This window comes from Phacochoerus africanus, chromosome 14 (genome assembly GCF_016906955.1).
Source record: "Phacochoerus africanus isolate WHEZ1 chromosome 14, ROS_Pafr_v1, whole genome shotgun sequence".
NCBI classification, from domain to species: Eukaryota; Metazoa; Chordata; class Mammalia; order Artiodactyla; family Suidae; genus Phacochoerus; species Phacochoerus africanus.
In genome coordinates, this window is record NC_062557.1 from 20,893,055 (window position 1) to 20,920,887 (window position 27,833).

The window sequence follows — 27,833 nt, forward strand, 5'->3', positions numbered from 1 at the left end:
GTTTTTTCTTTTTAGGGCCACACCTGCAGTATATGGAAGTTCCCAGACTAGGAGTTGAATTGGAGCTATAGCTGCCAGCCTACACCACAGCCACAGCAACTCGGGATCCGAGTTGCATCTGCAACCTACACCACAGCTCACGGCAACACCACGTCTTTAACCTACTGAGCGAAGCCAGGGATTAAACCCGGATTGTCGTGGATGCTAGTCAGGTTCATTAACCACTGAGCCAAGAAGGGAACTCCATGTAATATGTTTTTTCATTGCCATGCATTACTCCCTTGCATGACCCGCCAACTCATTGCACTCTTCTCCTGTTGGTGAACATTTGATGATAGTTGCAGTTTTCTGCTACTATGAATCATGCTCTGTGACTCTTCTCATGTGTCTTTTTGGTGACTTCCACTTATTCAACAGTTCACTTATGACAGTAGATTATCAGGGCTGGGTGGGCTCTCTGAGACCACAGTGTGTCCAACATTATGATTTCAGGTGGGAAAATTGAGGCCCAAAGGGGGGCAAGTCTGCCCAGTGATTTGGTGGGGAGCCTGCACTCAGAGTGATTATGCCACTCCCAGTATGTCTTTGTTTAAAATCATGGTCTGGAGGGAATTCCCATTGTGGTTCAGTGGAAACAAATCCCACTAGTATCCATGAGGATGCAGGTTTGCTCCCTGGCTTCACTCAGTGGGTCGGGGATCTGGCATTGCTGTGAGCTGTGGTGTAGGTTGCAGATGCGGCTTAGATGCCACGTGGCTGTGGCTGTGGCTGTGGTGTAGGCCAACAGTCGTAGCTCCTATTCGACCCCTAGCCTGGGAACCTCCATATGCTGCGGGTGCGGCCCTTAAAAGAAAAGAAGAAAAATCATGGTCTTGAGAATCGTCTCAGCCCTCACACCCTTTACCCAATGCTTTCCATCTCCCCAGCTGTTCCTGCGGCACCTCCTCCTGGCCCCGAACTCCAGGCCCCCCTGAGTCCGGAACCCACGCCCAGGGAGCCGGCCCACTCAGACCTCCTGGATGCTGCCTCCTCCTCTTCCTCCTGCCCACCCTGCTCCCCAGAACCTGGGAGGGAGGCGCCAGGGCCTGAACCGGCGGCCACCGCTGTGGGAAGCGGTGTGAGTGGGGAAGGCGGGAGCGAGAAGGGGCGCCTCTACTGCCCCACGTGTAAGGTGACCGTGAACTCCGCCTCCCAGCTTCAGGCTCACAACACAGGTCAGCACGCCCCACCCCCACCCCAGCTGGAGTCCCAGGGAGATGCCCCCACCAGCTGTGGGCAGGCCAGAGCCTCTGGGCACTTTGCTCGTGGGCTAGCAAAGTGACAGGCCTGATTGGGTGGGCCTTTGAGTCCCTCGGGGGAGCCTGGCGGGAAAGGAGAGCGGCTGGGGGGACCTTTTGGAGAGAGAGAGGAATCTTGAGTGGCCGGAGGGGGCGCTCATGCAGCGCAGTCTGGAGGCCTAAAGGGACAGCCACACTGACCTTTCTGGAGGGGGTCTCCCTGGTGGTCCTTGCAGCCCCTCTTTGCTGCTGACAAGCTGTCGTCTTTCCCACCCCCCAGGAGCCAAGCACCGGTGGATGGTGGAAGGTCAGCGAGGTGCTCCCCACAGAGGCCGGGGCCGCGCTATGCCCCGTGGAGGCGCTGGACACAAGGCCAAGAGAGTGACCGGGGCCCGGGGGGGCCGGCAGGGGCCCAGCCCCCCTTTCCACTGTGCTCTCTGTCAGCTCCAGGTCAATTCAGAGACCCAGCTCAAGCAGGTGGGCCAAGTGAGGCCGGAGCTGGGGTTGGAGCAGGGGTGAGCCCAGCGCCAGGCCAGGAGGGAGCCTGAGGGGAACAGGTGGAGGAGGAGGCGCCAGGCTAGGACAGTGGGCTCCGGGAGGGCGCAGGCCGGTCCTCACGTCCCCTTTCCAGGGCCACGCGCAGTAGGCGAGTGACTTGTCGGCAGAGGCAGTATGAGTTAGCCTAGGATGGTAGGGTGGTTCTGGGGGGCCTCGGGTGCCTCATCTTGTTCCCAGTCTGTCTGTCTGTCCATCAGCACCTGAGCAGCAGGAGGCACAAAGACCGCCTGGCAGGGAAGCCCCCCAAGCCCTCCAGCCAGCACAGCAAGCTGCAGAAGCACGCAGCGCTGGCTGTGAGTATCCTCAAGGTATCTGTCTCCAGGCAACAGAGCTGGCACCCAGGTCCAGAATGGAGAGGGGAGGCCGGAAGGGAGGGCCAGCTGGGGGGCTGGGAGTGGGGGCAGGAAGGAAGCCGCCTCCCCTTCGAGGCTGCCTGGGCAGAGAAAGAACCGGAGTTGTTAGGTTTTTGGCCTCTTGGGATCTGCCCAGAAAATTTCCAGGGAGGTGGGCTCCGGGGTGGAAATCTCAGGGGCAAGAGCGAGGGGGTGGGTGTGCATGTCCGAGAGACCATCTCTCCCCCAGGCCCCGCGGCCTCCTCCCTGGCTCTCCATCCTCAGAGCCCCTCCCTCCCCTCAGGAAGACAGGTGGTGGAGAAAGCCTTTCAGAATGAATGTTTGGGGGTGGCAAGGGGGGGAGGATTTAGGTTTGGAATCCTGAAAGTCACGTTTTTCCTGCAGCAGAAAGCCCAAGGGTGGGGCCCAGGGAAGGGAGGGGACTTTCCTGGGGTCAGAGACTGTGTCCACTCCTCTCTCTTCTCCGCAGTCTAAACTGGCCTTGCAGAAGCAACTCACCAAGACGCTGGCAGCCCGCTTCCTGCCCAGCCCGATCCCCACCACAGCGGCCATCTGTGCCCTGCCAGGGCCCCTGGCCCTCCGGCCTGCCCCCACAGCGGCCACCACCGTCTTCCCCGCCCCCATCCTGGGCCCAGCCCTGTTTCGCACCCCAGCGGGAGCTGTTCGCCCGGCCACAGCACCCATCGTCTTCACCCCCTATTAGCCCTCCTGGGGAGCCCCAGGGCCGACCTCCCAGGAGTTGCTCTTCCCCTCCTCCTCTTCCTGAGAGGCCTCAGTTCCTGACACCCCACAGGAAGCCACCTTTTACAGCCTGGGGGTCCTGCCCATTCTGGGAAGGGCTGGGGTCATGCCAAGAGCTGCTGCCCTTCACTCAGTCTGCACAGGGGACTCCACTCATGCACCCCCCGCCTGCCCAGAGCCCAAGGACCATCCCTCTGCACCCTCCCTCCCCCCAGGCTTCTAGGGCTAGTCCTGGGCAACCCTACATTTCCATCCTGACTTATGGGGTGCAAACTGGGAAACCCAAAGATCTATGCAAAATCCTAGCCCCAGCCCCATGGTGCTCTCATTCCCCCACTCAAGACCTATATCCACGTGGCCATCGCCCCAAGGAATCTTCTCCTAGCCCGAGGACAAGACCGTGACCTCTATTCCCGTGTCTTGGGCGGGGAGGCCCTCCCCACTCACTGGATTCTCCAGAGAATCACAGAGGTGAGGGAAGGGGTCTCAGGCTGGGATGAGTCAGGGCCACCTGGACAAGGTGACCCTGAGGGAGCGGCAGAAGGGTGTGGAAGCCAAAGGGAGCAGTGCCAAGTGGGGCGAAGCCAAGGAGCTGCTGGGGTTTTCATCTGCTGGCAGGACAGGGCTAGTTTTCATGGAGGGCGTGATCAGTCGCACACAAGTTCTCCCTTCTTGGCCTTTCATTGATTCCCCCTGAATCCCAGCTCCCTGGCAGGAAAATGGGTGATGCTGGGTTTCCCTCAGACCATGGACCCAGCTAGTGCTGAATCCCCCCGGGGCTCCCCAGTGGAGAGCTTTCCGCTCCAGGTCCTCACCCCAAACTGGCCCCGGCACTTGGTCCCGCTTTCCCTGCCCTGACCAGCACCCCAAGCCCCCCTCACCATGAATCTGAGTGTGGGGATCCAGTTGGGAATCCACTCTCAAGACCCATTTTCAGGCTGTCAAAGTCACTATCACAACCTCCACCCCACCCCAGCACGGCTGCCCTCACCCCACAATATGGGACTTTGCCAGTATCCACCTGTATCTTCTTTTTTTAAAGTTGTACCCAATGGGGGAACAAGAAAAGGGGGGGAGGGGAGGGAAACTTTTTGATAACAGTTGTGGTTTTATTGTGTCCAACACGTCAATAAATGAATCTCAGCCCAAGCCTGTCTATGCCCTAACTCAACTTGCCCAGCCTGGGCCGCCTGCCCAGCTCACCTCTCCCGTCTTGGGGAGAAGGGGCACGTATTGGGAGTTCCCTGGCTCTCGTGGCTCACCTGCACTAGGTGTGCACATGAGAAGCATGAAGTGGGCACAGGACATTGCGGGTTACAAGCTCACTTTATAGCAGGTTCAAAGTGTAACCGCCCTTCTGAGCCCCAACAGATCTGTCAGCTCCTGAGAAGCTGCTCCGGGTTTGCCTTGTGCTGTTCAGGCATCTGAGGTAAGAAGGGCGAGCTAGAGGAGCACCTTGTCCAGCCTTCACCATGGCAGCAGGCATATAAACACAGGTGATATATAAACAGAAGTCCACTATCAGGAGCTCCTGTCCTGGCTCAGTGGGTTAAGAACCCAACTAAGTATCTGTGAAGATGCGGGTTTGATCCCTGGCTTCACTCCGTGGGTTAAGGATCCGGTGTTGCCGTGAGCCGTGGTGGAGGTCGCAGGTGCAGCTCCGATCCAGAGTTGCTGTGGCTGTGGTGTAGGCCGGCAGCTGTAGCTCTGATGAGACCCCTAGCCTGGGAACCTCCATATGCTGCAGGTGCAGCCCTGAAAAGGGGAGGAAAAAAAAAAAAAAAGGAAGTCCACTATCTGCTGAAAACCACCACAGCAAGGGGTGAAGACCAGTCCCAGGGCTGTGAGGTCCGTGATTGGGCACTAGGTGCCTCTAACTCTGGTAAGGAGCGCGGGGAGTGCACTCCTGCCCCCTGGTGGTTGGGGGAGAGCAGTGTCCCAGCCTCTGGGCGGTAAGCATAGCACCTTGAAGAGGGAGAAGCTGCAGGTACAGTTGCAGCCGGCCTGACCGCGAGCATCATACAACCACAGGCCTGGAGGGGACGGAGATCAGCTAAGCAACTGCCGTCACCCTGCAGATGAGAAAACTGAAGCCCCGAGAGGGGAAAGGCCTCGCAGGGTCACAAAGCCAGCTGGTGACTCCCAGCCCTGTCAGCGTTGCCTTCCACCTTAACCAGTGAAGTACTCCCTGAGCAGGAAGAGGAAGCAAAACAGCTGCAGGAAGAGTTCAAACCAAAAAGTACACTTCCCGGGACGCTAGCTTCTCCTAGCCATGGAAGGACGGAGAGAGGCCAGGGTGTTAGATGAGGAGGCACCCAGACACCAGCACGCACGTGTGTGCACATCTACACACACACACACACACACACACACACACACACACACACGATACCTGGACAGCCCTTCTCCAGAGTCCAGGCTTGTGCCACAAGCATGTGTGTGCCGTGTGTGATTGGCAGGAACCCCAGAGGTGCAGGACCCCTGTGACAGGAACCAGACCCCAGACTGGGCACTTCTACAGAGTAGCTCTGCTTCCTGTCCAGGGCGGGTAGAGGGGACAGTGACCCACAACCGTCCCAGTCACAGCAGGGCAGATATAATGAGAGCTGTGGGGGAGGGAGGGTGGGGGGCGCTAACCTAGACTCTGTACTTCCCAGAGCTGGGAGGGAGCAAAAGCTACCTGAGCCGGAGACAGCCCAGCTGCCTAGCCTAGTGGGGCGCTCCCGCACCCTCCTGGGAAGGACGGCTTGCCTAACCCCCCCTTTCCCCTCAACCCCTCTGCCAGGGCTGGGAAGGTGAAGAAGGGATGGCAGCTCTTCAGCCATCCAAGGAGCCGCTGCCCTTGTTCTTGCGGCTGAGGGGGAAGGCCGACTTGCTCTGGGGCTGGGTCATCTTGCTGGCCAGGTAGACGAAGGGCTCCAGCAGAGAGCGGCGGTCAGCCACCGACACTTCCCACAGCTTCACCTTCTCTGACTTGGCCCAGTGCTGAGCCACGTCTGGGTCTACACGCCGCTGCTCCTGCAGGTCACACTTGTTGCCAAGGACCACGATGGTGACCTGGGGAAGAGGGGCAGAGTGGGGGCCGCTGGCTGCAGCACGGACCTCAGGAATGGGTGTGAGGGCTGGTGAACACCTTAGAGTCCTAGGAGAGGGGAAGTCTCAGTGCCTGATGGCTCCTTGCTTCCTGTATTAGAAACCGTGCCGGGCAGAGAGGGAAATGGTTGCTTTCCCCCGCTTCTTTCTCTGTTCAAATTCTGGCCTCCATCCGGCACCCCCTCCAGGAGTTCCACTGTCACAAGCCCTGGGTCACCCATGCCTGATCATTCCCAGAAGTCAGCTGGTTGCTGGCGAACTGGAGGAAGCACTCCCAGAATGCCTGCAGCTTAGAGGGGGATTTGAGAACAGAAGGGTCTTTGCAGCTAAGGAGTTCCCGTCATGGCTCAGTGGGTTAAGAGCCCAACTGGTATCCATAGGATGAGGGTTCAATCCCTGGTCTCGCTCAGTGGGTTAAAGGATCCAGCGTTGCTGAGCTGCGGTACAGGTCCCAGAGGGGATTGGGTCTGGCATTGCTGTGGCTGTGGTGGAAGCTGTCAGCTGCAGCTCCAATGAGACCCTTAGCCTGGGAACTTCCATATGCCACAGGTGTGACCCTAAGGGGGGAAAAAAAAAAGAAGAGCCTTCACAGCTAAGAGCACAGAACTGTTATAAGAAAAGACTAGTGGGGCCATCACGCATTAGGTCTTAAACTAAAGAGAAGCCTCTTTGAGCAGTCTCAACATATGACCACTCCGGGGTGAAGACACACTTCCGTGGCCTCCATCCCCAACCCTCCAGCTCCAAACCTACCTCCTGGCAAAGGAGTGAAAAACAGAGCCATGCCAGGCCTCCCAAAGCCAGCCCAAGACCCATTCACCACCAGGGTCCCCCCACACACCTCCTTCTTGTCCTTGGATTTGTCGATCTCCTTCTTGAGCAGCTCCACGCGCTGAAAGGACTCTCGGCTGTCCGTGCTGTAGACCAGGACATAGCCGTCAGTGCAGGAGAAGCAGTGCCGGGGCAACTCGGCCCCATCTCGGAGTCCCCGGGTGTCGTAGAAACGCACCTGCTCCCGCACCCCCCGGTCAGTCTCGATGGAACCTACGTAGATGTCCTCCTGCGTCTCAATCATCTCAGAACCTGGGACAAAATGAGGAGAAAACTTGTTTCTAGGGAGAAAGGAGACTGGGAACACGAGTGACTGAGAATATCCAAAAAAAAAAAAAAAGGGGGGGACCTCCCGTTGTGGTGTGGTCCAATTAGTATCCATGTGGTTGTGGGTTTGATCCCTGGCCTCGCTCAGTGGTTTAAGGATCTGGCATTGCCATGAGCTGTGGTGTAGGTTGCAGACGTGGCTCGGATCCCACGTGGCTGTGGCTGTGGCGTAGGCTGGAAGCTGTAGCTCTGATTCAACCCCTAGCCTGGGAACCTCCATATGCCGCAGGTGTGGCCCTAAAAAGCAAAGGGGAAAAAAATACATATATGTACATATGTATATATACACACATACATATGTGTGTGTGTGTATATATATATATACATAAAACATATCTCAACAGGCTAATCAGACTCAGAAAGGAACACGGGACTGAGGAGGGGGGCTGGATACCGTGTATCTGGCAGGACTGGAGTGCTATAGGGAACAGATTTAATCTCATGTTGATTCCATGTTAAGCACGGTGTGACCTAGGAGTTTTGCCTTCCTATCTCAGATAATAAGGTTCCTCTTTCCAGATTTTTCCAGCAGAGTAGGATCTTTCAGTGTAATAACCACCCTGCACAGCTTTTCGCCTTCTCTGTGCAGCGATCAAATCCTCTCCTCGCTGTTCAATGTCCTCCTCCAACAACACTCACCTACAACATGGTTTCCATACAGAAGCTGCTCCAGGATGGAAGTTTTGCCCACAGATGCCTGGCCACACACGACCACCTTGCAGCTCTTCCCCATGCTTAGCTTTCAACCTTGAAGAGTAGAAGCACACTGGGTGAAGCAGCATTAAAACAGAGGGCAGACTTCCCTTAACGGAGGGCCCAAGTTCTGAACTGAATGCACAGCCTCAGGGATTCAGCACCGCCCGGTACCCTAGTGAGGGGGTATTGAAGTGATGGGCCTATGTCCACCACTGGACAGTCAGCTGTACCTTACTCATCTCCTTCCCAGTACTTGGCCAGTAACTGGCACAGAAGAGATGCTCAGTAAATGTTGCCATAAAGGGGATAGAGAGTTGCTGGTTAAAAGGAACCAGGAGTTCCCGTTGTGGCACAGCAGAAATAAATCCAACTAGGAACCATGAGGTTGCAGGTTCCATCCCTGGCCTCGCTCAGTGGGTTAAGGATCCAGCATTGTCCTGAGCTGTGGTGTAGGTCGCAGACTCGGTTCAGATCCTGCGTTGCTGTGGCTGTGGTGTAGGCCGGCAGCTGTAGCTCCGATTCAACTCCTAGCCTGGAAACCTCCATATGCTGCAGGTGCGGTCCTGAAAAGCAAAAAGAAAAAAAAGAAAAGGAGCCAATAGCCAGATTCCTTTCTGTGCACAGAATATAGAGGACCAGTTGCTGAAGGGCGCTCTGTCTCGGCTTCCTCTTTCTTTTTCTTTTTTTTTGTCTTTTGTTGTTGTTGCTATTTCTTGGGCCGCTCCCGCGGCATATGGAGGTTCCCAGGCTAGGGGTTGAATCGGAGCTGTAGCCACCGGCCTACGCCAGAGCCACAGCAACGCGGGATCCGAGCCGCCTCTGCGACCTATACCACAGCTCACGGCAACGCCGGATCGGGATCATTAACCCACTGAGCAAGGGCAGGGACCGAACCCGCAACCTCATGGTTCCTAGTCGGATTCGTTAACCACTGCGCCACGACGGGAACTCCACGGCTTCCTCTCTTAAACCATGACCCCAAGGAGAAATAAGCGGGTATATTCTTTTGTGTGGATCTGTCCTGTGCCACTTCTCTTGGGGAGAGCGAACAATTAAGGACATTTTGCTTCCCCATGTGGTTTATGCAGTCAGTGAGTTCCCTCCAATTCCCAGTCAAGTCCATGGCTAAGATGAACAACATCAGACAAGAAACAAAGGAGTGAGACAAGAAACAAAGGAGTGAAGGAATCTAAGAAAAGAACGCCTTTGAAAGGAAAAAAATGTTGCTGCCCTTGGACTGATGGACCCAGATAGGGCTTAGTCACGGAAACCCCTTCTCCAAAGAGGTCCCAAACAGAGATCTCCTCGAAGATATCCCAAACACAGGCTTCCCAGAATGATCCCCAAAGATTCACCCAGAAAGCAGAGACAGATCACGCCCCAAAGAGATCCCAAACAGAAACCTCTCCAGAGGGAACTCCTGGTGTAGAGCCTACCCCCTCGAGGGGGCTCATACAGGAAGCCCTGCAATTAAGGGATATCCCAAGAGAGACTCCCAGACGGGTCTCTAGCACAGATTTCCCCACGAGGCGCTCCCAGAGAATCAGAATTCTGCCACCTAAAGCGTCCCGGATGCGGTGGTCGATCCCGGCCTCCCAGCTCCATACCTCCTGGGGTCCTCCAGGTGGGCAGGGGACAGGGGTGTGGCAGCACAGCCGTAAGCCTTCGGGTCTTCCTCCGGGTTGTCAAGGCTCCGTCCGGGCCCGCCCCGTAGCTTCCATCAGGCAAGCCCATTTCCGGCGGCGGAGAGCGGGCGCCGGCTCCACAGCGCCCCCGGAGGCCGGCGGGGAAATGACGGCCGGGACCTGGGCTAGGTGGTCGGCCCACCGCAGGGTTCTAGGCTCCCGGGAAGTGCTACTTGCTGTTCCGGGATCTCAGATGCCCAAATGTTCTTTCTCTAAAGGTTAACAGGAGTTCCCGTTGTGGCGCAGTGGTTAACGAATCCGACTAGGAACCATGAGGTTGCGGGTTTGGTCCCTGCCCTTGCTCAGTGGGTTAACGATCCCGATCCGGCGTTGCCGTGAGCTGTGGTGTAGGTCGCAGTTGCGGCTCGGATCCTGCGTTGCTGTGGCTCTGGCGTAGGCTGGCAGCTGCAGCTCCGGTTAGACCCCTAACTTGGGAACCTCCATATGCAACGGGAGTGGCCCAAGAAATGGCAAAAAGACCAAAATAAATAAATAAATAAAGGTTAACAGTACAGTAAGCCTGAGTTTATCCAGTCGTTTTTCCATCCAAGGTCTTCTGAGCGCCTATTCTGTGCCAGGTACGGGACCACGTGCTGAGAAGAAACTGGCAAAATAGACATGGTAGCTGCCCATTAGAATGTCACCACCTAGGAGTTCCCCTTGTGGCTCAGCGGGTTAAGAACCTGACTAGTATCCATGAGGATAAGGGTTCCATCCCTGGCCTCACTCAGTGGGTTAAGGATCTGTCCTTGCGGCCGAGGTGCACCATAGGTCACAGAAGCTGCTCGGATCCTGCGTTGCTGTGGCATAGGCCAGATTGGACCCCTAAACCTGGGGACTTCCATAAGCCTTGGGTGCAGCTGAAAAAGAAAAAAATAATAAAAAAGAAGAAAACCTCATCATCTAGAGGAGCTAGACATCTAAACCAACAATTACAGCACAGCATGGTAAGAAGTGCTACGGGAGCACAACCAAGGGGCATTTACCGGGGGGGGGGGGCAGTGGACACCACAAACTCCTTGGAACCTTCCTGGAGTAGCTTAGGTTGCTTCAGAAACTCGAGCTTGATCCCCAGCCTGGTACAGTGGCTTAAAGATTCCCATGTTGCTGCAGCTGCTGATTCAATCTCTGGCCCAGGAACTTCCATGGGCCAGAGGTGCAGCCATTTAAAAAAAAGAAAAAAAAAAGTCACTCTGGGAATTCCCACTCTGGTGCACTAGATTAAGAATCCAACTGCAGCAGCTCAGGTCTCTACAGAGGGACACACAGGTTTGATCCCCAGCTGGCACAGTTGGCTAAAAGGATCCGGTGTTGCCGGTGTTGTGGCGGCAACTGGGATTCAGTCCCTGGCCCAGTGAACTTTCATGTGTTGTAGGTATGGCCATATAAAAAAAAAAAAAAAGGAAGACCACTCGCCACTCTGGTAGAAGAATGAAGCTTGGAGAGAGATGAGATGTGGGGTTAGCGAGATTATGGTAGCATTCCAAGCTTTGTTTTGTTTTGCTTTTTTTTTTTTTTTTTTTGGTCTTTTTGCCATTTCTTGGGCCGCTCCCGTTGCATATGGAGGTTCCCAGGCTAGGGGTCGAATCGAATCGGAGCTACAGCTACCAGCCTATGCCAGAGCCACAGCAACGAGGGATCCGAGCCGCATCTGCGACCTACACCACAGCTCACGGCAACGCCGGATCGGGATCATTAACCCACTGAGCAAGGGCAGGGACCGAACCCGCAACCTCATGGTTCCTAGTCGGATTCGTTAACCACTGCGCCACGACGGGAACTCCTGTTTTGCTTTTTAATGATGAGAGCCTGAATTGGGATGGAAAGGAGTTAGACTGGGGAGACATTTAGTAAGAGAATCAGTAAGACTTGGAGATATATGGGGAATCTTAGATTCAGAGAACGCAAATTTGGAAGATACTTAAAGACAGATGGCCTTCTGCATTAGACTGTAGGCTGCCAAGCCACTGGCAAATGGGGCAGGTGGTCCGAGCCTGTGCCTTCCCAACCTAGCAAAAAGTAGGCACTTTGGGAGTTCCCGTCGTGGTGCAGTGGTTAACAAATCCGACTAGGAACCATGAGGTTGCGGGTTCGGTCCCTGCCCTTGCTCAGTGGGTTAAGGATCCGGCGTTGCCGTGAGCTGTGGTGTAGGTTGCAGACGCGGCTCGGATCCCGCGTTGCTGTGGCTCTGGCGTAGGCCGGTGGCTCCAGCTCCGATTCGACCCCTAGCCTGGGAACCTCCATATGCAACGGGAGCGGCCCAAGAAATAGCAAAAAGACAAAAATAAATAAATAAATAAAAAATAAATTCCCTTGAGCCCATCTTATTTTAGTATCCATTAACTCTAATTTTTTTTTTTAATCTTTTTTTAGGGCCGCACCCACAGCATATGGAGGTTTCCAGGCTAGGGAACCTACACCACAGCCACAGCAACGCCAGATCTGAGCCACCTCTGCGACCTACACCACAGCTCAGGGCAACGCCAGATCCTTAATCCACTGAGCAAGGCCAGGGATGGAACCTGCGTCCTCATGGATGCTAGTCAGATTCGTTTCTGCTGAGCCACGACTGGAACTCCAGTACCGGTTAACTTTAATTTTTAACTTCAAACTCCCCCAATTTAACCTCAGGAAACCCCAATACAATTCAAGGCCACAAATATTATTGGTTTGAGTGAAGGGAGTTGCTACAAAGATGATCGGGCTGTGTCCTTGCCCTCTCTGAGTTCCCGATCCAGACTGCATTTGACAAGACAAGCGTGCTGAGCAGGGAGTTTACATGAGGGTTGAGAGCAATGGGGACACTGTGGAGAAGGGACCTCACCCCGTGAGCTGCCTTATAAACTCCAGGGCAGAGTCTGGGGCCCCATGCCACCCTCCCTAGGTTTAATGCTGAGATGGCACTCCCGGCGGCTGACATGAAAGCAGCCTCATCAAAGGGTCAGCGTCATTAGGGTGATGAACCAGTTGGTGCTTGGAGATCCAGAGGGGATGAAAGGCGCGGTGTGAAGACGCCCTGCGTTCCCCTGGCTTGGTTGGGCAGGGCTTCTAGGGGCCGATGAACGCTGGGGAAGAAGGACTCAAAGTGTCTCTTCTTGCCTTTCGTGAAGGAAGCTGTGGACACACTCTCAAGGTCGGAAAGGTAGTGGGGCGGGGGGGCTCTTTCCCTCCAGGCCACAGGATCCCTACCCAGTCGGACTCTCCGAGCCTCACAGGAGACTCTCTAGGATTGGAAGTTGTTATGGCAACGAGGCTCTCAGAATACTGAGAAAAGCCAAAGCCTAGAGAGGAGACAGCAGCCTGTAGCCCTCGTCCGACCCAAGGGTAAAGTGGCGCCCCCTACGCACAGGAACCGTCTCTGGGTCCCCGCCCCAGGGCGGAGACCACCGTGGACCTCCGAGGGCGGGAGGCCGCTCTGGCCCCAAGCAGAACCTCTCGCTGGTAGACGGGCCCGAGGGAACCCCTCTGGGCGCAGCGCCGCCGAGCTGCTCGATGGTCCGACCGGAAGTGCTCTTCACCGCCGGCCTCCCACCCGGCTCTCTGGTCCCGGCGGTAAGATGGCGGCTGCCGCGGAGTGCGATGTGGTAATGGCGGCGACCGGGCCAGAGCTGCTCGACGACGAGGAAGCAAAGAGGTAACCGGGTGGCAGGGTAGGGGAACGGGCGAGCTTCAGCTCCGTGGCTCCGGGAACCCCGTCCTTGCCGTGGTGCAACCCCTGTCGAGGCGATGCCCCGCCCTCCGAGACCCCCCCCCCCCCAATCTGGGATCGAGTCCGGATGGACCCCCTGAAGGGGCGCTCTCGGAGGTCGGCCCTTCCCTCCAGCTTCCGCCTGGCTGGGGAGCTGAGGCTCGGCCTTGTTTCCCCAGCAGAGAGGAAGGTCGTCCTCATTGCAGAGGCCAGGTCTCTGAGGGGATCTGGGAGGTTTGTTGCGGGGTGGGGGAGGCGGCGCAGTGGTGATGACGACTTCTTACATCGCCCCCGACCCCCTCCTCCTCTTGCTAACTTCTGCACATTGTTGTCTATCAGCACTTTGCATCGCCAGAACCCTCTTTTCTCTCTCCCTTTCCTCCGTAGTTATACCCCAGCGAGTACTAGTCTGGCCCGAGGTGATTGTGTGTCTTCATTATTGACCTGGTGGCCCCTCGGTTGCCCTAGAAGTTGAAAGTGATAAAGAAGGGTGAGGGGCTTGTCTCATGGTCTGCACGCCAAGCCCCCCGTCCCCCTCCGTCCTTCCTAAGATCCTCATTTTCCCCAGGGCTATTTCTTAAGCAGCAAGAAGGAAGCCAGCTGCTTGGGCGCTATTGGCGCTGCTGGGCAGCCGCAGTGGCTCGAGATTGCCAGTCCGGACTAGCCAAGGGAGCTGCTGAGTGAGTGGTTTTCGAGAACACTCTGGGTTTTGGCTACAGCTAAAGCAGGTTATTGGAGTGGGGTTGGAACACAGTTGTGGGTAGTCATACTTGTCCTAATGCTGGAGCGGAATTCACGAAAAGGTTCTGGAAGTTTGGAGCCCTTTCCTTATCAGGTGCAACTTAATTGACTACGGTTCCCTCATTCTCCTTCCTACATATTGCATATCTTTATATCAAGCCCATATGGCTTCAGTCTGGGTGGTTTCAGGTGGTGCGTAGTTCATGAGATCTGCAGTCAGGATTCTGAGGGGTATTTTGTTTGTTTGTGTGTTTTTACTGTCCAGGTTTGAAACATAAGGGGTGCTCAGGGAGGCAGATGAATAGTTACCAAGTTTAAGGATGGTTATTGCAGCCAGTGTCCCAAGTTCCTGACCTCTTGGAAGCCAAGAGCCTCACAAAGTGGAGTAGGCCCCTGGGATTTCAGAGACGTCAGGAAACCAGAGAAACTAGTCTCTCTCAGTTTTGAGCTTTCACAAACCAGTTACTTCCAGGTATTTAGAATTAAGCATCATCAGCATCATTAAGTAAATACAAAACGAGACGCACAACTACCCCCAATACACAGAGCTTAAGTTAATTGTAAGGATTTACCTTGTGTTTGGAGAAAGTTCAATGGTTGTTTGTACTATAAATAGGAAGTTGGGTTGTAAGTAATTTAAAGTAAACTCACTCCGCTCAGTATGTATCTCTTGACGTGGAGTTCCCATTGTGGTTCAGGGGTAACAAACCCAGCTAGTAACCATGAGGACGCAGGTTCCATCCCTGGCCGTAGCTCAGTGGGTTAAGGATTCCGAGTTGCCGTGAGCTGTGGTGTAGGTCGCAGATGTGGCTTGAATCTAGTGTGGCTGTGGCTGTGGTGTAGGCTGGCAGTTGCAACTCCAATTCGACGCTTAGCCTGGGAATTCCATGTGCTACAGGTGCAGCCCTAAAGAGACTAGAATGAAATAAATAAATAATCTCTGACATAAGAACTGTCTCTAATTTGAGTTTCACTGCAAAGTCCCTATGTAAAGCAAATTCTTCTCCTTTAAACAAAAACACACATCTTTAGAAAATATTCTGGTGTTCCCATCGTGGTGCAGTGGTTAACGAATCCGACTAGGAACCATGAGGTTGTGGGTTCGGTCCCTGCCCTTGCTCAGTGGGTTAAGGATCCGGCGTTGCCGTGAGCTGTGGTGTAGGTCACAGATGCGGCTCGGATCCCGCATTGCTGTGGCTCTGGCGTAGGCCGGTGGCTACAGCTCCGATTCAACCCCTAGCCTGGGAACCTCCATATGCTGCGGGAGCGGCCCAAGAAATAGCAACAACAACAACAACAAAAGACAAAGAAAAAAAAAATAGAAAATATTCTGTCGTAAGAAACATAAAACAGGAGTTCCTATTGTGGCTCAGCAGGTTAAGAATCCAACTAGTATCCATGAGGACGCAGGTTCAATCTCTGGCCTCTGTCTGTGGGTTAAGGATCTGGCATTGTCGAAAGCTGTGGTATAGGTCACAGATGCAGCTCGGATCCCGAGTGGCTGTTGCGTAGGCTGGCAGTTGCAGCTCTGATTCGACCCTTAGCCCACGAACTTCCATATGCTGCGGGAGCGGCACCAATTAATTAATTAAAACAGGTGATGCTGTAATGTACCCACATCACACCCACAAAAAATATGGTATTTGGTAGCAGTAAACAGAATAAGGGAGGGTGCTGACTTGAGCTAACGGCCTTATTTCATGGAGTTTAAGATGTCTTTGATTATGAAATGCACATTTGTTTTATCTACCGCTGAGGGAAAAAACCTGTAAATTTTACTATGAAAAAAATGCATTCTTATGAAATACTTATATGTTAAACATACTTATATAGATCTTTTTGAGACATGATAAAATATTACATACCATTTATGTGAACAAATCAAAAGGAAAATAAACAAAAACATGACACTTTGACTCTCCACTGTATAAGGCACCCTTAGGAGGGTAAACATTGGGGTGTGTTAGTGAGAAAAAGTCTTGTTTATGTGTGGCTTTCCAATACTGAAAATGGAGTATTGACTTAGAAGTTTCAGAGGAAGATTATTTTATATTTTTCATATATTCTAGAATTCCTCGTGTGCTGTCACAGCAGAGGGCAGGGATAGACACATCTCTTACGGATGCCCTTTACCATCCGACTTGGTTAGTTATTTGGCCAAGTTTGTGTCTCTTTTTATAGTCCTACTAGCAGTTCACTTGGGGACACAGGAGTTGATGGGTCTCTTGTGTTGTTTTTGTGAAGTCCAGCAAAGAGTCCTTCCTTGCATCTTTGTGCAAGGGCATCCTGCTGCTGCTACTGCTGCTAAATTGTCACAGTCCCACGGGGCAGAATGAGAGGAGCTTTTAAGACATTGGACCTTGTGGTTGTAGTATTTTAAATGGCTACATGTTTTATTTGCTTAGCTTTAGTGTCTCTAGAGAGAAAGAAATAATAGACTTCCATTTTTCTGCCTGTCACTCTGACAAAGTTCTTTTTCCCTCATAGCAGCTGAGAGGCTAAAATAAAAGAGGCGTTAGTTGGCGCGCCAAAATAGATCTGAGTTCTGGACACAAAGATTATTATTTCTCTTTGCCCACCGGAACAGATGAAACTGTTTGGGGAGCCAGAGGACTATATTGCAAAGATTTTACATTTCAGCTAATTTAAGGCCTTACATTTTCCTGGGATGTTGCTGATTGTTTTACCTAATATATAAATACCTGTCTGGAGTGAAGGCTCTCTGTCCCATTTCCCAGGTTGGGGAACAGTTTGGTCTCCATAGATCTCTATTATGGTAAAATTGAGGGATTTCAAGTTGATCATCAATAAAGGAAGCACTTCTGTGTTGGCATACACCTGGCATGACTGGACAGCAAGGTCCCAAAGGACCGGCAGCAGTCAGGGGCTGGGATGGCAGCAACCTAGGAGCCAGGCAGCCTTACCTGATTCCTTGGGCTGGTAGTCTTATCTTCGCAGTGTCTGTTTTCCTGATGGACACAAGCAAGAACAACTATTAGGCCTTTTCTTAGTACCTAGGTATTGTAAACTCTTTTTGGGTTTTGCCTTTTATTTTCTCTAGGCATATTGTTGGTGGGAAGCACTGAACCATGATTTCGTATCCGGGGGTCACTGTAGTTGCTATTTACTGCAGCTTTTTTTGTGATGTTTTGGAGTTTGAGGTCTTAACTGCAGAGCTCTGGGGGTGCATTTCCCCCCTCTCCTTCCTCCTCTGTTTCACATTCTTAGACTTTTGTCCCCCTAAACTTTTTCTTGAAGTTCCAGGGCAGATGGCTATACAAAAGACAAAGCCTGCAAGCTGAGTGGGAATTTTTCTTTGACTTGGAACTCAAATCAGTGAGAAACACTGCCCTCAGCCTTCATTTTCGTTTTGGTGTACTTTAAGTGTAGGATCAGAGATAGAGAACTGGAACATGGGACAACTAAGTCATGGTTAAGGAAGGGATAAGCTTAGGAATACAGAATCCTGAATACCGGCAAATTAATCGATTGAACCCTGATATTAACAGGTGGCAGCAGTTCCCGTCGTGACTCAGTGGTTAATGAACCTGACTAGGATCCATGAGGATTCGGGTTCGATCCCTGACCTCACTCGGTGGTTTAAGGATCCAGTGTTGCCGGGACCTGTGGTGTAGGTCACAGATGTGGCTCGGATCTGGCGTTGCTGTGGCTGTGGCACACCCCTAGCCTGGGAACCTCCATATCCTTTGGGTGCAGCCCTAAAAAGACAAAAGACAAAAAAAAAAAAAAAACGAACCAAAACAAAAACAAGTGGCAGAGTTCCCCAGTGGCTCAGCAGGTTAAAATCCAGTGTTGTCACTGCTTTAATGTGGATCGCTGCTGTGGTATGGCTTTGATCCCTGGCTCTCAGAACTTCTGCATGCTGTGAGTGCAGCCAAAAAAAAAGTGGCAAAATTGTCAGATGATTACTGGAGCAAAAGTAGAGTGCCGAGAAAGGGTCTCTCTGTTCTTTGCTGCTTTAAATCATACCCACATATTAACTAAAGCCAGGTAAATTAAGCAGTTTTAATAAAATGTTGGGCCAAGTGAGTGGCAGTTGCTCTGGCCTCTAGTTCAGTCCCAACGACCAGAACTCTGATTGGCTTAAAGCCCAGCCCTGTTGTACATTCCAGCCAATCGGGTTGGTTTACTCATTGACGCTAGTATTTTTAAAGTTTTTAAAAGCTGAGTACTGGGAGCTTGCCTTTGCTTTCTTTCTCTAGGACTTTAGAAGATTGGAGAACAATGGTCGGTGGCTGCCTAGATGTGTGGTCTGATGCAGAGTCTCTCTGAGAGCCCATTTCTCCCTTACTCCACTAATGTTTGGTCCCCTTTCTCCAGTGCTGAGTGATGTGGAAGTTACTTAGAGGTCGTTCCAGGTATTGTTTTAAACTGTGAATTTCAGCAGTAAGAACAGAATTCAGCATGCAAGTTATTCCAGTAATCTATTCATTCTATTGGATTGACCATGTTTTTCTTTCCCATGTGGATTAAAATACCAGTTTCTGTGCTTTATCCCACCATTAGCAGTGGTATGAGTGATTAAGGCTTTTGAGAATGATAATACGAGGAGGAATATTTGACTTTGGAAGTCTGAGACTGAGACCTTATATTCTGTTGGTTTATGACTTTGTGTGGGGAGGCCACATTGTCAGATAAGCCAAGTGTTAGCCATCTCTTCTGATTCTAGTATTAGGCTTTTGGGGAGGGTGTGTGAGGCACGCAGGGCCCTCTCTTATTCCTGGAGTCTCTGTCCTAAAAGTTCTTCCTCTGGCAGTTTGCTCTGTGGCAGTCAACCACCTGATAAACTAAGGAAGCAAGAAAACTTGGGAAGCAAAGTAACAGTTGACAGTCTAGACTCTGGTTCCCATCTCTACCCACCCTCCACTCCCTAAAAAAAAAAACAACTCAGAAAGCAGCCTTTTTCTCTCTTTTTTTTGGGAGTTTATTTTTTTTTATTTTTTATTTTTTTTTGTCTTTTTGCTATTTCTTGGGCCGCTCCCGCGGCACATGGAGGTTCCCAGGCTAGGGGTCTAATCGGAGCTGTAGCCACCAGCCTACACCAGAGCCACAGCAACTCGGGATCTGAGCCGCGTCTGCAACCTACACCACAGCTCACAGCAACGCCGGATCGTTAACCCACTGAGCAAGGGCAGGGACCGAACCCGCAACCTCATGGTTCCTAGTCGGATTCGTTAACCACTGTGCCACGACGGGAACTCCGCAGCCTTTTTCTTAATTGTAGTTCCTCAGTTCTAGATTTCTGGTAAGTGCTGGTGTCCCCGTGGGGCTAGTAGGAGATGTCACAGAATGGGAAACCAAGGGATAGAAATGGTGAATTTGGAGGGATGTTACTATAAAAAAAAGCCTCTGGCTGATGCTGAAAAGCCAGTGACTTCTGTCCTCAGAGTAGCTTCTGAGAAGCTGACTTCTCAGAAACAGCTTTATAGTTAGGTCTCCTCTCCCCAGGGATAAATAAAACTTAAGTAGATGCCACAGATTGTGTCATCTCCTGTTTAGGGAACTAGCATAAGCTTTTAACACAGCCAAGGTTGCTCTTTCTGTGTGAGTATCCTTCCTGCCGCATTGATAGTGGTTGCTCCCCCTGCCCCATTAAGCCAGGGCCAGCTGCAGTGTGTTGTGTGGTGTCCTTCCCTGCTTGAGCAGTAGGGAGTGCTCCTGCCTTGTGTGGCCCAGAGCTGTGGCTGCACTTGGAGCCTCTTGGTCTCTTCTGGCGCTGCTCCTGTTGAGCTTCCCCCTTGGTGTCCAGACAGAGAACTGTTTGCACTGGTTTATTTTCTTCATCTGTGTCTTCTCTTTTGCGGGGGAGGGCGAGTGTTTTAACTGGATTTTTAAGTGAAGCTTCTTTAATAGAAGCAGAAGCTGTCTATTCTATGGGAAATTGGGTAAAGGAAGCGGCGTAGCCCATCCTTGCCAACAGTTCGCTGTTGGATAGAGCCCACCCTGTTTCTCTGGACCTTTATGAAGGCATTAGTCTCACTCAGCAGATAGTGCCTTGCATGTAGCAAACACTCTGTCTGTGGAATTGTTGTAGATGGCTTCCACCTATTCATGTGAAACTTAAAGTGTTAGATTTGTTAGAGGATAAAAAAGAAATTGAATAATATGCATTTGATAAGATAGAACAAAAGTTAGGCTCCTGGGCTCCTTTTACTTTACTTTCTCATGAAGGCCAAAGAGAGTACAACATGAGACAGGCCCTGTGACATGCCTTTGGGGCAAGAGGTCTTGGACTGTAGGAAGAAGGAAGGAATTTCTGCTCAGACTGGCAAAGATCCCGTAAATTCTGAAGGGTGGAGGACATTTCTTGATCAACAGACAGCTAGTAATTTTGACTGAATAAAAGAGCTGGGTGCAACAATTGTAGAGTAAGGGTGACCTTTGGCAGTAGTACATAGAATAGAAATGTGTACAGGCTAGTTGACTCATTGGCAGTGTAAAGTATTATTAAAAGCTTGAGGGTTAGAAAAGGAAAGATGTCTTTTTTCTAAAGTTCTTCCTGCCCGTAACATAGTCTCCAGATCAAAGGCCCCTAAACACTCTTCTGCTCTAACAGAAGAAATCATTTTGTCCTGAGTTGTAATTTTAGCAAGGGTAGATTTTTCTTTCACTTCTGGAGTAACAGAATACGTCAAGAAAATGCAAAGGAAAAAAAAAAAACCTCATTTAAGCTTCTACATCTGTTTTAATTTAAACTGTTCTTAATGGCTATCAGAAGAGCTGAACTGTATTAAAAATATATTATTATAGGAGTTCCCGGCATGGCTCAGCAAAAACAAATCCGACAAGGAACCATGAGGTTGCAGGTTCAATCCCTGGCCTTGCTCAGTGGGTTATAGATCCGGTGTTGCCGTGAGCTGTAGTGTAGTTTGCAGATGAGGCTCGGATCCCGCATTGCTGTAGCTGTGGTATAGGCTGGCAGCTGCAGCTCCAATTTGACCCCTAGCCTGGGAAACTCCATATGCCGCAGGTGCAGCCCTAAACACACACACACACGCACACTATGTATATATGTATATTATTATAGCCGAATACTTGAAATACATAAAAACACCGTGGTCCTGTTTTGGTCATTCAGAAATCTGATCAGTATTTCCTGGTTGCAAATATAGAATAGTGAAGCCACATTACTCTCTATGTTCCATGCACTGAGGTAGAAAAAATATAAAAACAGTACATTACAAATACACATGTGAAATAATTCCAGAGAGAACCCAGTCATGTTGAGATGTGTTTAAAAAAAAAAAAAAAACAAAACCTACTTCCCAGTGAATTCTGCGTTAATGAAAGCTGACTAAAGTTTCTAAATACCTGTTCACGTTGTAGAAGATAGACTAGTTGACCCAGGCAAAGATATTGCTTAAGTGTTCAGCTTGGAAGTATTTAGAGAGAAAATGGAAGTTTTTATAGAGCATCTAATTTGGGGCACGTTGCAGTGTCAGCTATGGTGTTTTAATGCGTTTTTAATTTAGCTGGGCTGTAAATGTGCAAAGTTGGCTGGTGATCATAAGCCCACGTTGTCTGATTTGATCACATGATGCTGAGCCCTGCTAAGACCTGTGTGATAGCAAATGATTGCCTTGGCAGTGTTTGTTTGAGTTATTAGCATCTGTGATGAATGAGAGCTAAATTGGGAGAGAAAGAGAGTAGAATTGTGTGATCAGAGGATATACAGATTTTTAGTGTACATGTGGTGTTAGAAGAGCAGGTTTCTGTAGTGCACTTTTCTGATTGATGAGGTTATTTCTGAAAAAGAAATATATTTTAACATAGCAAAGCAAAAGAGCAAGAGTGGAATGTATTCGCCTTACCTATATGGGTTAGACGAAGGCCAGCCTGGCCCTCCTCCTATCATACACCCAAAGCAGGCAGAGTTTTTGGAAAACCTTTCCGTAGCTGTTTTCACAAGAAATTGTTGCTGGCTATTAAAGTGAAAGGACTGGTTTGCTGGAGGTAGAGTCATTCCCAGCATCTCCTGGTGAATCAGAAAAGTGAAGCCTGTTCTGCTTAGAGTTGATCCAAGGATTGGGTAGGGAACTGAATAAATTAGTTTTAACCCCAAAACCTTGCCACCAACAGGGTCTAGTGGAAAAAACAGGAAACTCTCAAGATGTAGGAAACCAGTGCAGCCACCTTGGGTGCCTCACTAGCTCTTCCTTTTGTTGGAGGACATAAAATATTATCACTAACTACTTCAGAAGGCAATTGTGAAGATCTTTGTTGGAAATGTTTTGAAAATGCACTGGAGATACAGTGTAGCTATTAATAGTGTCATCAGATCAGTTATGGCCAAGTCTATATAAATATATATATATATATATTTTTTTTTCCTCCCAATTTTTGGCTGCCCCACTCTCTGTGCCAGGCTGGGGATCGAACCCACGTCCCAGTGCTCCCAAGATGCCACCAATCGCATTGTGCCACAGTGGGAACGCCAAGTCTCTATTTTGATGTGGTATTATATTTCAGGTTTTAGCCTGAATTGTATTTTGTGGCCATAGAAAATAATCGGTAGTTTAATTTAGTTCCTTTTTTTAAAAACCTGATCCAGGTGAACCCAGTTAATCCTAATTCTTCCTTTCTTAGCACTAGTGTGTTTTGGTTAGGTACATGTTGTAACCTCACTTGGTCCTCAAATGCATTGACTCTGGCAGTGAGTGGAGTGAGAGATGCCGCCGCCAGGTTGCCCTCAGTTCCAGTGTTAACCAGCTCTTCTCCTTCTTTTCCAGTCCCACGCCTTTGACACCTCATCCTTCAGTCCCTTTGCTGTAAGGGCAGCTTGAACAAGCTTCAGCCCTTTCTCAGACTCCCAGGCAGGACTTGAATGGATTTGACCCTGGAATTGTTCCTGATGCAGCCTTGTTCAGTTCTTGCTGCTGCCATGATGGATTCCAAAGATCCACTCTTTCCTCGGCTGGTCTCGCAGGGTCAGGCCCATTGGTTAAAGCTTGTTGTGTATTTGGTGGGGAGGTTCAGAATGAAGGAGGGACTCCACTTTGGGTGTTGGACCTGGAGGCAAAAAAAAGCACTGAGTATAAAAAGCATAAGTGCCCATTGTTTAGGCAGCTGTTAATCAACCATGTTTCTATGAAAATAAGTCTTTCTCATGAGGCAGTTGTGTGGGAATAGCTAATTCTGGCCTGCTGCTGTGCAGGGTGAGGTTAAAAACATGGTAACTTGTCACAACACAATTCTTCTTGTTCTTTCTGCTGTGGGCTGACTCTACATTACTCGCTTTGTTTGCTCTAGAATGGAATCTACTCACCATTTACTAAAATGAAATGCATGTCTTGGGGGAGGCAAAGTCCAGTTCACTAGGTCTTGCATCTTAAAGAGAAAGGAGCCCTGCTCCCACTATGACTAATTGTTAGGAATGTTATTTGGCTTGTTTAAATCCAGATTTCAGTTCTGGAGTTGGATTTAATAGGCTGGGGCTATTTTGTGTCTTGGTTGAAATCATGTTCATTGCTCTTAGCAGTACAGATTAATTTCTAAAGTCGTAGGAAGTAGGCAGAGGTGAGCGTTAGAGAGAGAGTTTAGCATGATAGTGCACAACTCAGGGATCTTACAGATATGGGTCAACATCCTGATCTCCAGTCAGTTCTAACCTCTAAGCTTTAAATTTCTCCTTTGAAAAATGGGAATAATGAAACTCACTTGATAAAATAAGGTATGGCAAGTACCTGGCCTCAGAAATAATGATTAATTTCCCACAGAAATCATCCTTTGCACTTTTGCTAGAAAGCCAGGGCTGAATTCACTGGCCTCCGCTAGAGTTAGTGTTTCGGGGAAGAAAGGGCACCTCTGTACCTCTACAGATTGTTCCGCTTTTGACTAACAAGCTTTATGTGCTGACACGTCTCTCCAGGTGCCTGGCCGCCATTGGTTTTCCTCAGGGATTTGTGTGGTCTTGGCTGCTAGCTGACTGAAGAGAAGGCTAGGTTTCTCAGGTACACTTTGGCCTCATGTTTCTTCTGAATTTACTATGCCATCTCTTCACAGCGGTTTGACTCAACTTCTGACTCAACTTCCAGTGTTATGGAAGCCCTTTTTTCAGACCTTTCAGCATGTCTGCTCTTAAAGGATAGGTTCTCGTAGCTTTTATCGTGCCTGGCTTAATTTAGAGGTACATACAGGCTTGTGTTCATCATGTAGAAAGATTGTGTGTGCTGGGTCTTTGAAATCTTGCAGTTGGGGAATCCTTCTTGAGAAGTTTTAGTAGCAGAAGGCCTCTATAGCACCATGACAGTTGGTATAATAAAATTATTCAAATCTGTTCATATTTATAGGTCATTCCCATTTTCCTTCTCCTTTCTGCCAGCAAACTTTTCATGTTAGTAGGGCTTGCAGGACAGTGATGGAGAAGAATGGAAAGGGAGACTGCCTCAATAAAAGGAGGGCGGCCTTGCCAGTTTGTAGTTTTAAATTATGTGAGTAAATAAAATTACACATCTCCCCAGTGCCAGTGTCCATGGACTCGAGCTGTAAACTCCTATATCGTCACCAAAGTTAAGAACTGTGTACTGGAGTTCCCGTCATGGCTCAGTGGTTAATGAATCCGACTAGGAACCATGAGGTTGCAGGTTCAATCCCTGGCCTTGCTCAGTGGGTTAATGATCCAGCGTTGCCATGAGCTGTGGTGTAGGTCGCAGATGTGGCTCGGATCCCATGTTGCTGTGGCTGTGGTGTAGGCTGGTGGCTACAGCTCCGATTAGATCCCCTAGCCTGGGAGCCTCCATATGCCGTGGGTGCAGCCCTAGAAAAGACAGGGAAAAAAAAAAAAAAAAAAGAACTGTGTACTGTTGTCCCCACTTCAGGCAGCCCTTGAACTGAGCAAAAAGTCCTGGGTATTTAGTTATGTTGCAGTGCTCATTTTGGCAAAGAATTATCTTTGTCACTCAAGTTGGTCATTAGAATGATGTGGGGTGTCTCTGATAGATGTTACAAGTTTCTTGGTCTTTAAGACATGGTTGTTGGTCATTTCTGATTCGATTCTAGTTCTTCGGTCAAGAATATAATTCCCAGAGTTCCTGTCGTGGTGCAGTGGAAAAAAATCCGGCTAGGAGCCATGTGGTTGTGGGTTCGGTCCCTGGCCTTGCTCAGAGGGTTAAAGATCTGGTGTTGCCGTGAGCTGTGGTGTAGGTCGCAGATGCAGCTCAGATCCCGAGTTGCTGTAGCTGTGCTGTAGGCTGGCAGCTGTAGCTCTGATTTGACCCCTAGCCTGGGAACCTCCATATGCCGCAGGCACAACCCTAAAAAGCAAAAAAAAAAAAAAAAAAAGGGTATAATTCCCAATTATATAGCATTGTTCCTTTTGCAAAGTATAGTTTGTCTCATGGCACAGCTTCCAAAAAATGCATCTTGGGGTGGGCAGTCTTTCTGGTATTATTCATTGGGGTATTTACTGGCGGGATGGCAGAAGGGGCAGTAAGTGTCCACAATGATGTAATGGGCAGAGAGCATCAGTAGGTGGTACTTCTTCGAGCATGGCACCGCAGCCTGTATCTTGCGTGTCCCTGTCATCCAAGTTCTTGGTGTCTGCTGTCACTCAGCTCTGTTCTCCATCTTAAAACACCAGGATGCTGTGCTTTTAACACCTTTTGCCACCTGCTTTTGCTCTGCTTGTCCTCCCAGTGACAGATGTGTGAGCCAGTTTTCAAGAGAATAAATCATTAAAACTCCAATACGACCCATTTCACACTGACTGAGAAATCAGTTGTCCCTAATGGAATTAGCTGTAACTGATTTTTTTGGTAAGTTTGCTACAGAGGCAGAAGTTTCGACCTAATGGAAAGGAAATAAATATAAAAATTCTGTCTCTCTGAGAGAATGCCTAAATTTGCCTGGAGTAATGATCCCAGCAGGAGTAGGGAGGAAAGTCAGGCAACGTGAGAGAGGTTACTTGATTGAGTTTGAATGTATCTAAGTGACAAAAAATAGCATCTGAAAAACTTGGATTCTTTCATTATCTCCTCCTTGGTCCATCAGCCCATGGAACAAATCTATACATTCCTTCAAGTGTTACATTAACTTTCAGCTCAGTGTGCTGGGGGCTCTAGACCAAAGATTGCACCTGTGAGATTACAGAGGTTATTCCCTGGGTATGGTAACATGATTCTCTTTCTCTTTCCTTTTCAGGGAAGCAGAGTCTTTTAAGGAACAAGGAAATGCATACTATGCCAAGAAAGATTACAATGAAGCTTATAATTATTATACGAAAGCCATAGGTGAGAAGGAATACGCTGGAAAATAATTTACCAAACACTTATAAATAGTTCCTCTCTAAGAAATAAAGAATCTTTTTGCTTAATGGGTTGATGAAGGGTACTGTGTAAACTCTTTTGGACTCAATGACCTTCTGAGGGATAACTTTTTCTAGCTCAAGCAGGCAGACTAAAGCAGTTCCAGAAATTCTAGGTAATATGGCAAAAAGATACTCACCTAAATGTGTCTTGGCCATTGCCAATTCACTTACTATCTTAGAAAATGGCCTTGGCTAGTATATTTTAATCCCATGTCAGCATTTTTCTCACCTAACTTGGTTATAGGTTCCCCACCTCAAACTCAGTATATGCAAATTCATTTTCATATCTTATTACATAAAACACGAGCCATTAAGAAGATACGCAGACTCTTCCCCCCTAAACAATAATCAGTGTGAAGTACAATTTTGAGGGTGTGTTTTGGTCCTTTTATGAATGCACCTGTGGCATATGGAAGTTCCCATGCTAGGGGTTGAATCCTTAACCACTGAGCAGGGCCAAGGACCAAACCCATATCCTAACACATACTAGTCAGGTTTTTTTCTGCTGAACCACAACAGGAACTCTGGCCGTGGCCTTTTCAAGAGAGCATGTCAGCATTCCTGTTATGGTTTGATTGTTTTGATATAGTTCTGAGGGAGATGGCCCCTGTGTTTTTGAAGCAGTGGCCCATGCTCAACCTTGTCTTACATTCTTCTGCCTTTCCTATAGATATGTGTCCTAAAAATGCTAGCTATTACGGGAATCGAGCAGCCACCTTGATGATGCTTGGAAGGTTCCGGGAAGCTCTTGGAGATGCACAGCAGTCAGTGAGATTGGATGATAGCTTCGTCCGGGTATGTGAGGGGGCTTTTTTGGTCGGGTGGCACTGGGTTGCTGTAGTTACGTTCCTCTAGCCCAGGGTTTCTCAGGCTTGACACTGTTAACATTTTAGGCCAGATAATTCTTCATGGTGTGTATTGGGTGGTGGGGGGCTGTCCTATGCATTGTAGGATGTTTTTAGCATTTCCTTGTACTTTAACTACTAGATATTAGTAGCAGGCCCTCTGTTCCCAATTGCAACAACCAAAAATATCTCTCAACTTTGCTAAATGATTGGGGAGGGCAGAGCCACCCCTGGTTGAGAACTGCTGTTCTGGCCATTTTCATCCCTTGGTTTTGTGTGGGTGTTGCTTTTGTTGATTTCTCTCTGCTTGGCCGGTCATGCTCCTTTTCTTCCATCTTCGTGTTTCTTCTAGGGTCATCTACGAGAGGGCAAATGCCACCTGTCCCTAGGGAATGCCATGGCAGCATGTCGTAGTTTCCAGAGAGCCCTAGAGCTGGATCACAAAAATGCTCAGGCACAGCAGGAGGTATGGGTCCGATCCTGTCTGTATCAGAAGAAGCAGGGTGGTGTGTTGGGTTTTTTGTTTGTTTGTTGCTGTTTTTGGCCAGGCATGCAGAAGTTCTTGGGCCAGGGATCAAACCCAGGCCACAGCAATGCCCAAACTACTGTAGTGACAACGCCGAGATCCTTAATCTGAGTTACAGGACAACTCCCAGGGTGGTATATTTGGGAG

At 49.8% G+C, this 27,833-nt stretch overlaps 3 protein-coding genes across 7 annotated transcripts in view; 2 read left to right on the forward strand and 1 right to left on the reverse strand.

Moving 5' to 3' along the window:
* The window catches only part of ZNF385C (zinc finger protein 385C), a 39,291-nt gene extending 35,236 nt beyond the window's left edge, over positions 1-4,055 (forward strand). The window contains exons 6-9 of one of the 3 annotated variants that reach the window (XM_047757427.1): positions 927-1,214; positions 1,558-1,754; positions 2,033-2,143; positions 2,658-4,055. In XM_047757427.1, the coding sequence (XP_047613383.1) occupies positions 927-1,214; positions 1,558-1,754; positions 2,033-2,143; positions 2,658-2,891 (830 nt within the window). In that variant the 3' untranslated portion in view covers positions 2,892-4,055. Of the gene's footprint in view, positions 1-926; positions 1,215-1,557; positions 1,755-2,032 lie in introns of all 3 variants that reach the window. The other 2 variants (XM_047757428.1, XM_047757426.1) reach the window with 2 other exon arrangements.
* Positions 4,018-9,596, reverse strand: NKIRAS2 (NFKB inhibitor interacting Ras like 2). Its single transcript, XM_047757429.1, has 4 exons — positions 9,484-9,596; positions 7,820-7,927; positions 6,864-7,105; positions 4,018-5,986 (listed from the first exon to the last, which is right to left on the reverse strand). Exons 2-4 carry the CDS (start codon positions 7,911-7,913, stop codon positions 5,747-5,749), a joined length of 576 nt encoding a protein of 191 aa, XP_047613385.1. The 5' UTR covers positions 7,914-7,927; positions 9,484-9,596; the 3' UTR covers positions 4,018-5,746.
* A 3,046-nt stretch (positions 9,597-12,642) lies between these two features.
* The window catches only part of DNAJC7 (DnaJ heat shock protein family (Hsp40) member C7), a 31,281-nt gene continuing 16,090 nt past the window's right edge, over positions 12,643-27,833 (forward strand). The window contains exons 1-4 of one of the 3 annotated variants that reach the window (XM_047756945.1): positions 12,643-13,195; positions 26,150-26,238; positions 26,986-27,110; positions 27,513-27,626. In XM_047756945.1, coding sequence (XP_047612901.1) covers positions 13,119-13,195; positions 26,150-26,238; positions 26,986-27,110; positions 27,513-27,626 — 405 coding nt within the window. In that variant the 5' untranslated portion in view covers positions 12,643-13,118. Of the gene's footprint in view, positions 13,196-18,228; positions 18,370-22,805; positions 22,939-26,149; positions 26,239-26,985; positions 27,111-27,512; positions 27,627-27,833 lie in introns of those variants that run through there. The other 2 variants (XM_047756946.1, XM_047756947.1) reach the window with 2 other exon arrangements.